The 10,761-nt window shown below is 44.6% G+C and overlaps 1 protein-coding gene across 2 annotated transcripts in view; it reads right to left on the minus strand.

The window, feature by feature from the left end:
- The window catches only part of GEMIN5 (gem nuclear organelle associated protein 5), a 31,537-nt gene extending 20,794 nt beyond the window's left edge, over positions 1-10,743 (minus strand). The window contains exons 1-11 of one of the 2 annotated variants that reach the window (XM_045026700.1): positions 10,553-10,743; positions 9,564-9,718; positions 7,923-8,104; positions 6,559-6,710; positions 6,202-6,315; positions 5,469-5,601; positions 4,930-5,092; positions 4,079-4,291; positions 2,433-2,518; positions 1,612-1,706; positions 952-1,088 (exon numbers count right to left, since the gene is read on the minus strand). In XM_045026700.1, the coding sequence (XP_044882635.1) occupies positions 952-1,088; positions 1,612-1,706; positions 2,433-2,518; positions 4,079-4,291; positions 4,930-5,092; positions 5,469-5,601; positions 6,202-6,315; positions 6,559-6,710; positions 7,923-8,104; positions 9,564-9,718; positions 10,553-10,697 (1,575 nt within the window). In that variant the 5' untranslated portion in view covers positions 10,698-10,743. Of the gene's footprint in view, positions 1-951; positions 1,089-1,611; positions 1,707-2,432; positions 2,519-4,078; positions 4,292-4,929; positions 5,093-5,468; positions 5,602-6,201; positions 6,319-6,558; positions 6,711-7,922; positions 8,105-9,563; positions 9,719-10,552 lie in introns of both variants that reach the window. The other variant, XM_045026699.1, reaches the window with a different exon arrangement.
- Between the last annotated feature and the right edge of the window lie 18 nt (positions 10,744-10,761).

Consider the following 10,761-nt stretch of genomic DNA (forward strand, 5'->3'; position numbering starts at 1 on the left):
CAGCAAGGCTCCAAGTCATCAATGGAGCTTTGCTGATTTATACTAAGTGAGGGACTAGCCCACTGTGTTTACTTCTTTGTTTTGCCAAGGCATGATTAATCACCCCTCTTCCCAGATCTGATCACTTAAAACAGCCTACTCTGCTCCAGCTGCAGTATGGCTTGAGATGGACTTCCCCGCAGTGCTTAGTAACCTTATTGCAACAGCATTTCATTACAAAAAAAATTAGTAAACTGCACTCAGAGAGGTAGTGATCTAATAGGACCAATGTTCAAAGCAAAGGACTAGGAGCATTTTGAGTTCTCAGGTGGCTGACCCACATTCATTCACTATGATCTCAGCCAAGTTATTTGGGGGAGATTTTCAGATGTTAGAGTCCTAACTGCCATTTGTGTCTCTGCACATCTCTCCCACTGTGCACAAGGAAGTTGAATGCAAAAATGAGACCGAGTTGTGGTCTGAGTACAGGACCTAGAGCTGTGCTTCAAGTGCTTTGCCTTGGTTTCCTGATCTGCAGAACAGTGTTAAGGATACTTGTTTGCCAGCTTCAGAGGGGCATTATGGATTTTAATTAATGTCTCGAATGCTTTGAAGATGAAAAGCGCTATAAGAACCAAGTATTAATTTTAGAAAGCCAAGTACGTCTCTGAAAACAAGATAGAAAACTCAGCTGAGTTTTCTTGGGTAAATAAATTACAAAAACAGAAAACAATTGGTGATAGTGAGAAGATCTGCTGTCTTGCCTTAATGAAAGAGAAAGAACTCCTTCAGGGACAAAAGTGTATTTAGATGCTTTAAATGTCTCTGAATTGCATCTAGAAAGACTAAGGATTTCAGATGCTTTATTTTATTTGCTATAGACTCATCAGCAGGACAGAAAAGAAAAAACAGAGATGGAACGTTAACATGCAAGTAATTTCTACTCCATGACCCATAAAGAATTATACTCACTTTGATTGAATTAGTGTCTCTGATGACTTTATTGATGTCATTTGCCTCTCCACTAAGCTTCCAAGGATTGTGCTGTAAGACAATACCTTCCCCTGCACAGCTGTATAATGTTACAGAGGGCCTGTCACCATCGCCTCCTATACAACAGAGATAAAAGCTAAATACAGCCTTTTCCTACACAGGCCTAAGTAGGGCTAATTGCTCCCAGCAAAATACACCCTCTGATTTAAAGAGTCGTATGCGATTTGGCAGTAAGAGATTCTCCTGCTATAACCCATTAAAAGTACACACACCTCTTAACGCACTGACTGTACATGGGGTTTACCTCCCTCTAGCGGCTGGCCCTGAGCAACATTAAGAGCTTGTTATTTAACACGGGTCAACTCAGTTGCTCGTCTAGCTCAAGTGGTACGGGCTGGTGGGTTTGGTGCTAAAGGTCCCAGGTTTGATCCCCAATTATGACTGCAGGGTCTATGCGTATATGTCACTACTTGTCATTCCTTCTTGAGAATGAATCCATTAAAAAATCTCTAAGGGCATAGGCATCATACTCAATGCACACTGACTCAGCAGGAGGGCTGACATGCCATCTCCACAGTATCCACATCCTCTACAAGTGAAAGGACTTCCCATTTGCTATAGTATGGTTCCAAAACTCACCAAAAGAGAGAGGGGGAATTGGAGGTCCCCAGGCTAACGTGTACACAGTCTTCTTATGATAGGTGCTGGAGATCTGAGGTGGCTTATTTTTGATGCTGGATATGAAGAGGAGCAGAGAAGAGCAAAATAAGTCAGATTTCAGAGAGGTGCAGCGAGCATCCCCAGACAAATCTCACATACAGAGAAAGCTCAAAGCACAATGGCCATGAGTGAAATGGACAAGCAGCAGTTCAACAGGCCAACAAGCAGAAATGCAGCCAGCAGCACACCTCACAATTGCATCCTCAGGTACACTGCTGGCTACAGTTAAGGTTATAGCTGGACTTTTCTTGTATGCCACATTTGCACATGCTCCTAGTTTCCTGGAAAGTTCTTCTGGCTGAAATTTTCTATGCCTGGTCTCCACTCATAGGTGATATTTGGTTGGGCAATTGAAGCAAACTTACATCAGGAGCTACTAGGCACAGCAGGGAGATACTGGCAAGAGGGTCACATCCCAGATCCAACCAACTATGCTCTATGGCTACTTGTAATTTAATCCTATGCTCTGAGCAATAGTTTGTCTAAGCTAAGGACACCGCAACAGAGAAGAGGGATAATGTACACTGACTTTCAGCCTTGGCAGTGATACTGATTATCTTTATCTAATGCTATTGAATGCATGCAATGGAAAATCATCACTAGAAGCATAACGATAAGCGAGAAGTTAAAGTGTCACTTCTAACTGCCCATGCACTTAAGAAGGTTCCATTATTCCCATCACTGTAGTGACTATAATTTGCTCATCAAAACACCGATCAACTTGAAAACTAGTTTCTTACTTGCTAGAGTAGGTGTCGTACATGCCAACCTTGCCATCATCCGTTCCAAAGGCTAAGCAGCCTTCTTTAGTCGGATGCCAGGATAACTGCAAACAAAACAGTAATAAAAGGTCAAACAACCATACAGGCATATGGCTAATTCCTATCCCCTAGTGCAATTTTTCCAGGGATTAACTAGAAAATGTGAGGAAAATCTTGAAATTTGGGAGGTACACCATCCTTAATAGATCAACCCCCTGCTACCAGGCCCTCCAGCTAGACACTTAAACTGATCTCTTGTTGAGAATATCCACAGCTCCCTCTCCATTTATTGTGGGTTGGGAGAAACAGAGCTGGGGGAATTAGAATGCTCAGAGTAGCAAAAGCCATTTCTACTGAAGACAGATACTGTTGTCTTTCCATCAGTGATCCTAACAGTCGCCACAGAGCAGGAACCTTTCGCTAAGCTGTGGTTGAACTATACCCGCAGTCAACTATGCCTTCACAGCAGGGTGCCAAAGGAAAGTCTAGAGGCGGAGTTGGAAGATGAGAATGGGGAAAAACCGGCCAGAAATACAATGCTAAATAAATGGATCTTTGTCCGTTTTCCCCTACATGTCACACAGGCACCTGTAGCTGCATCAGTGTCTAGAATTCTGTCTCTAGACATGAAGAAATATGCTGCTTGCAAATGAATCCACATATGAGAGAACCTGGGCAATATACTGGCTTTATGTATCTATTAGGTGGATAAGACATTTTCCAGAAGGGAGGGATAAATGAGTAAGTGTAACAGATATGGGCAATTTCCGGCAACAGACTTGAAAGACCGCATTATATTAAATGTATGTATTATTGTGGGCCAGGATTGTATGTAACCTCTCGGGGAGGGGGGAGATGTGACAGATATAAACAGACAAGTATGGACTTTTGGGACAGTAAGTGCGAAGTGGATTTCATGGGGAATCCCAGGGAGATGTTAATTCAAATTCCCCAACTCTGGATATGCAAAACCCCAGCCTTTTGAAGCTATACCCATAGGAGAGGGTAGTTATCTGCTGATTAGCTGTTACAGAAGGCCAAGATCAAAGGCCCCGAGCTGTATAAAGAAATGATTGATTTGCCCAGTCTCTGTTCTGGTTTTGGATCTAAAACAGATGAACTTACAACCACAGGGAAAACCCAGTTATGGGTTTTGATGGACTAAAACCTACCAGAGCCCAAGGTTGGGGTTGGGGATGACCTCTGATAAGCTTTCTAGCCAGTGTGTAGGTCCTTTTATTGTTGTAATATGTTTTCTCTGTAACAACTTTTACTTACCAATACATGTGCTTGATTAGAAGGAGCTGTGGGGTAACTTATACCTGCAGGCAACACACTAGTCAAAGCCCTCGGAAAGAAAGCAAACCACAGACGCTATTTCTTTTATGCTGTCTAGTTTACTGGGGCTATCCCGGTGTAGGCAGGGAGCTATGCAGCCTTAAAATCCCTAATCAGGAGGGAGTGAGATGTGGGTCTCACCTCAAGAGAGGTGATGGCTAGGAGCCGGAAGCTTAAAGTGGTATCCTTGCTGAACCACAAAGGGAGAATACAGGTGCAATTGCCTGAAGTGTGACGAACAGCAGGAAACAAAATGCAGGAGAAAAGAGAACTAGAAGTGCACTCACAGCTGTGACCTTGGATTTGATGCTCTGCCAGAATGTTTTCACATCGTAAGTATTGCTCAGAGACAAGGTGTTCCACACCCGGATCATGCTGTCCCCAACACCTATGGCAAGGCAGCCTGTGTCCACGGGGGAGAAGGCCAGGCTGTAGACAAAGCCCCCGAGAGAAGGCAGAGTCCAGCAGCAATCTAAAGTCATCAGGTCCCAACACTTTACCTGGAGAAAGTTGGGAAACAAGAAACAGCGAGGCTATGAGTTAGTAATGTAATGGCAATAAAAGAACATGAGAGCAGGACAGATACCAAAAGGGTCAAATTCAAGACTATACCAAGGATGCCTGGTCCCCCCTTCTGAGGAGTACACAACATAGGGACGTCTCTGTATCATGTGCGAATGTGCCCATTCATTAAAGGTGAGCAGTCCATATGGATAAATTAACTCATCCTCATGGCCCTTCTCCAAAACTTGCAGACTTCTTAGCTACTTTAAGAAAGGCACCCATCAAGACAGCACTTTAAAATGATCTAGGCTCTACAAGCCGCATATTACAGCGCTAATATATGTGATTTTAACAGGGAAACTGGGTCTTGTTAAAACGAGGAGAGAAATGTATATATAAAAAGAAGAAATGGACATGTCCCACTGTTAAACACTTCTCCTTCAAGCCCAGAGGAAGAGCGAGATTCATCAACCTCATTGTAATAAAAGTCTGAGCTCGTAAGTCAACAAAATAAATACATACAACCTGCCCCAGGTCGACCCAATTAGAAGCAAAATTTGGGATATTCAGATTTAGCTGAAGTAAACGGTCTCAGATATTGCTATGCTATTGTAAGATGACAAGTGGTCCTTACATCCCTGTCCATTGAAATGGAAAGAAGTAGCTCTCTCCCATGTGCCTGCACTGAACATAAATTGAACACAATCCTTGTGTGATTTTGCCCTTCCGAAGAAGATCCCAGAAGCGTCCACTTGCGTTTCCCAGATTGGGTCAAATCCCATAGCAGCAGCTCACCTCTGTGAAAGGAAAGTGCACACTTTATTTCCCTCTGCACAAGAAATAGCTCTACGCATATATGTATACCTGTGTCATATCAAAGTTAGAGGGAGTCACACAGCTTTCTCCCTCAGGGATCTCATGGACAAACATGTATCATTAGCAGTGATATATAGTTAGATCTTAGGACAAGTCCCAGGAAACACAGAAGTTACATTCTTATAAAAGTTAACCCACATGATAAGGCCAAAATCCTGTCCCCACACTAGTTCCAATATCAGAAGTGCCTTCTTCCCCAGCACACAGGAGGCAGGGTTTCCTACTCAATGCTTTCTTGGCTAGCAACTAAAACGTCCAAAGCTGTAGAACGTATCCAAGCTGGTAAAACCTGCTCACCCAAAGCAGCTGGATACAATCTCTGTGGGATGGCCACAGGGCCAGTGAACAGTCAGCCAAATGCGCTCTTTAATAGCAGGGTCAACACCTCCACTTCTTCTCTTCAGAGTGGGCAACTTCAGGGTCATCACCCCTACGGAATCAAGAGATTAATTAGAATCTGGCCACTGAGCACAAGACAGTCCTCTGAGAGGCTGCCAGACCTTGCTAACATGAAGCCTCAGACTAAAGCCCCAAGTGCATCCCCATGTGTCCTTTCAACTGATTTTTAACAATTTCCCAGTATGCCAGTGTCTATCTCCTCGTTTTTAAAATCTACAATGTACTGTGAGGGTTCCCCAGCATGGAGTCCTCTGCACTCTAGATTCAATTCTTGGAATCTCTCGAATGATGGTCAGAGCCACTACTCCCCAGAATTGGTCAGGATTTCTTTACTTCCAGTAAGACATGTTCTGTGACGTGGAGGAGGGTGCCCCTTCCGACACTTACTCCAGCCCTGGATGGCCCAGGAAGCTAAGTATCTAGGCTGACAATAAAATGTGGGATTTGATACACTAGGAGTAGAGTATATTACAGCACAATGGGGCCCTGATCACATTTGAGCATCTAGACACTACTGACATACAAATGAACCATCATCGCATTGCTGAGCTAGCAGGCTAGTAGACAGAGAGTGGACTATCATTCCACACGCACTGGCATTATTTGCTCTAGAAAGGTCCACTGGACTTACCTCTGCCTCTAGCGCAGCTCCAGATTCGGATGGTCTGATCTTTGCTTCCTGATGCCAGGTAACAGCCTTTCGTTACAGCTGCCTCCTGCATTAGCTCTCCATTTGGAACCTCGCCTTCTTCCAAAAGGAACATTCAGTGGTGTTGAAATGACAGCATAGCATTTGAAAACGTACAGCACTGTACATATTAACAACTGCAATTACATTGTGCCATGTCAGATAAAGTTTATTTTCAACTCTTTGGCTGCCTTAGATCAGCTACTGCATTTTTATTAATGAAATAAGGAAATTATTTGGTACTAGCTAGATAGCCATATGAACTACAAGATACTTGAAAGCACCTAACCATTTATTTACCTTGAAGCTCTTCTTGCCGACTGTATAACACTTCTTCACCAGGCACAGGGCACCACGCCAGAGAGTGAATTTCATCATCGTGGCCTCTCAGTCTATGAACAACTTCTCTTTTCCTGCTGATGTCGATGATAACCACCATGCCATCTTTATAGCTAAAGACAAACATTTAAATTCATGGAGAAATACTTGGATTCTCAAATAAGCACACAGGGCCAGACTCTTAGCTGGTGTAAACCAGCACAGCTCCACTAACTTCAAAGGAGCTACACCAAATGAGGATCTGGCCTCCAGGGCTGATGGTGTTGAGACACTGGCAGACCAGGTGCCAGCTCATGCCAAGGCCCAGGGCATCACTGAACACTGACAAATGCACAGCTGGAAACCAGTCTGGCTTACCTGTGGGTTAGTAGAGTTAAAACAGATATTAGTATAATAAGAACGTGTTTAGACTTTATGGAATGCTTGTAGGATGCTGCATGTATTAATCCTACTTATAATATCAGTATCCCATGGTATAAAGTTACATTGAATGTTTGCATTGTAAACTTCTGTAATTGTGTAATTCACCAAAGAGGAAAAGCAGCATTAATGTAAAGTGCTCATCATGTACACAAGATGCCCCACTGAAGACAAATGAGGTATTGTGTAGCATCAAAAGACTGAGATCTTGTTGACTGCATGCCTTATTCCCTCCAGGAAGGAGAGGCCTATGCATGAACTCATCATCAGTTTGGATTCTAGACTGAATGGGATACAAATCCCTGACAAGGAGAAACTGGGTCTTTATGCTGTCTGGACACTGAGAGGCAAAGATTCCTAAACAAAAGCAAGAGATCTTCATGCTGCTTGGCATGGGTCAGCCCTAAAGGACATATAGAGCTGCTTATTATAGAAGCTTATATTACCTTTTAAAATCTAACACTAACTCCTGTGTGTGTGTGTTTCCCATTTGAACTTTGTAAATAACTCATTTCTTTTCTTAGTTAATAATTTCTTCATTTATCTTATTACAGCCCACCCACCCCACTAGGCTTCAGAGGCCAAGTTCCAGCCCAAGCCCGAACGTCCACACAGCTATTTTTTGCCCCATAGCGTGAGCCTGAGTCTGTAGACCTGTGCTCTGAGACTCACTGCCGCAGGATTCCGCTTGTTGTGTAGATGTACCGCAAATGTCATTTGGGGTTGTTAGAAGCCACTATGTCATACGCCAGGTCAATCAAATACTTAAAAAACAACTAGAAAAAAAAATCCTTTAAGCCGTACTGGCCAAATCCCCAAACTACTGAAACCTCTGGAAGAATAAACTTAACACACAATATCTACCTTGCAAAATAAAAGGGAGACACAATGTTACTAGTACTTACCCGATGGCCACCAAGTTCTCATGATGCGGGGAACAAGCTAGACAGAATATAGTTCTGGGCTCTGGGAAGAACTGCTGGCTGTCGTTTCTGTTATACCAGTAACAAATGACTGTCCCTTTCTCATCACCGGACACAACCAAATCTTTCACATGGGATGACCAATGCAAGGCTGAGATCGTATTCTGAAAAAATAGAATGCAGACTGATCAAGGGTGCCTACTGAAGCCTTGTCTCTAGGCTTGTTCTGTAGGCCCTTTGTCTAAAGGAATAATTTACAAACACACACTAGCAGGAAGCACATGGATAAGTCTGTTTAAGCAGCTAGAAGGTAGCAGAAGCAGTAGACCAGAGTTTTCAACCTCTGGTCCGCAGACCCCTTGGGGTCCACAGACTATGTCTAAGATTTCCAAAATGGTCCATACTTCCATTTGAAAATTTTTAGGGGCCTACAAATGAAAAAAGATTGAAAACCATTGACACCAACTATTGTAGACAACACTGTGAGAGGACGATCCTTTCATGGGGCCACCTCCCCTATAGCCCCACTGTTTGGTTCGCAAGTGTTTTGTTTGATAGGTGGCCAGGAAAGACTCCATGAATCAAACTGGAAGGGCATATCGAGTGGGGTCCTGCAGGGATCAGTTCTGGCCCCAGATCTGTTCAATATCTTCATCAATGATTTAGATAATGGCATAGAGAGTACACTTATAAAGTTTGCAGACAATACCAAGCTGGGAGGGGTTCCAAATGCTTTGGAGGATAGGATTAAAATTCAAAATGATCTGGACAAGCTGGAGAAATGGTCTGAAGTAAACAGAATGAAATTCAATAAGGATAAATGCAAAGTACTCCACTTAGGAAGGAACAATCAGTTGCACACATACAAAATGGGAAATGACTGCCTAGGAAGGAGTACTGCAGAAAGGGATCTGGGGGTCATAGTGGATCACAAGCTAAATATGAGTCAACGATGTAACACTGTTGCAAAAAAAGCGAACATCATTCTAGGATGTACTGGTAGGAGTGTTGTAAGAAAGACACCAGAAGTAATTCTTCCGCTCTACTCCACAACTCCAGGAGTAATTTGTAAAGTCAAAATGGCCAAGAACTTAAATACTGGATAACAGACTGCAAATCCCAGTGATAATTAAACTAGGTGAAATTCGAAACAAAAAGTGCTTTCAAACATGCTTGTAGCTGTTTCATTACTTCACACTGACTCAGCAGATATTCTAGGCTTCGGCGTGACACACAAAGTGACAATCCTGGAATCTTACTACTGTACGTACATTTTTTTGAAAATCTACCTAGAAATCAGAATTAGAGACACCTCTTGATTTTGGTTTCAGGTTATTTCACAGGCTGAAGTACAATTACAGACACATCAAAACATACAGCTCTTCTACTGCTTCCAGTAGGAAAGGCAAATGATGTCATTTAAATGAGTTTCTAAACGAATGCAGCTTTCAAAGTTCTATTCTACAGTTTCAGTTTGCAAATTGTTCCATGGACCTCTGCTGGTTTCCAGCTGTCTGACAGGCATTGAGAAACTGATACAACTTTGTCTTTGCCTAAGAAAAGAAAAGATTTTGGAACCTTGTTTTAGATCTTTTCCACAGGCCGGGTGATAGGCTACTATACCTGATGCAGCATATGCTCAGTCACAACAGTCAGCGTCTGCGTATCCCAGATTTTCACAGTTCCATCGTCAGAGCTGCTGGCACACAAGTTGCTCTGACCAGGATAGTGACAAAACGTGAAACCAGAAACCCTTTCTGTATGGCCTACGAGTTCCCCTAGGATTGCAAAAGCAAAAGACATACACAAAACAAATTCTAGCTTCAGAAACACAAATGTTTTTCTAAATCGAGACAACAATATTTTTGATATAGCTTCTAAATGTCACAAAAGACAAAACATCATTCATTGCAACATCCACTGACTACTGCTGCAAAAGCTGTTTAAAGCAGGATGATTATGAGAACACTGCAACAGGTCCCACATTTGTTGGACAGCTCAGATGTGGGCAGGTTTCTCAAGCCCGGGTGACATCCAATGTGCTTTAAAACACTCCAGGTATGCCTACATGCTTTAAAAACCCATCCCTGGCCCACGCCAGCTGGCTCGTGGGGTGCGACTATTTAACTGCGGTATAGACGTCAGGAGCCCTAGCACCCCACGAGGTGGGACCCTTGCTGAGTAACTCCATGTGTGGACACTCTTACTCCGGAATAAACCTGGATTAAGCGAAACGGGAACAAGTTACTCTGGATTAAGAGTCCCCACAAAAAGCGCTAGTCAGAAATACTGACTGCGCGTTACACTCACCCCCTAATGAACCCCAATGTCAGCTTCAAGTGCAGACAGGCCCCTAGGGCACATGCATCCGCCTCGCACGTGCCACGGCCCCGGGCTCTCCGGGGAGCAGGGCGCAGCGGGTGCGCGGCTAGTGCCGGAGCCGCCGGGGGGGAAGCAGGGCCATGAAGGGGATGACTCCGAGCTCCCCCGCGCCCCTACGGCGCCGGACTGAGGTGCCCGACGCGCTCGGTCTCAGACCCGGGGTAGATCTGGGCGCGCCCCCCTGCGGCGGGTGAGGGGGGGGCCCGCGGTCCCGCGAGGGGCAGCGCTACCGTGGAAGGCGGGCGCGGCGCCGATCTCCAGCAGGCAGACGCTGTTCCTGGCCCCGAAGCCGAAGAGGCGGCCGGCCCCGCAGGTGTCGCAGCAGCGGCTGCAGTACCAGTTAGGGGAGGCGGGCAGGACCCGCTCCGCCGCCATCTCCTCAGGCAGCGCCCGCAGTCAGGCTCGCTTCATCCGCCACCGGGCAGCCGTTACCAGGCGC

Source organism: Mauremys mutica, chromosome 8 (assembly GCF_020497125.1).
Source record: "Mauremys mutica isolate MM-2020 ecotype Southern chromosome 8, ASM2049712v1, whole genome shotgun sequence".
Taxonomy (NCBI): domain Eukaryota; kingdom Metazoa; phylum Chordata; order Testudines; family Geoemydidae; genus Mauremys; species Mauremys mutica.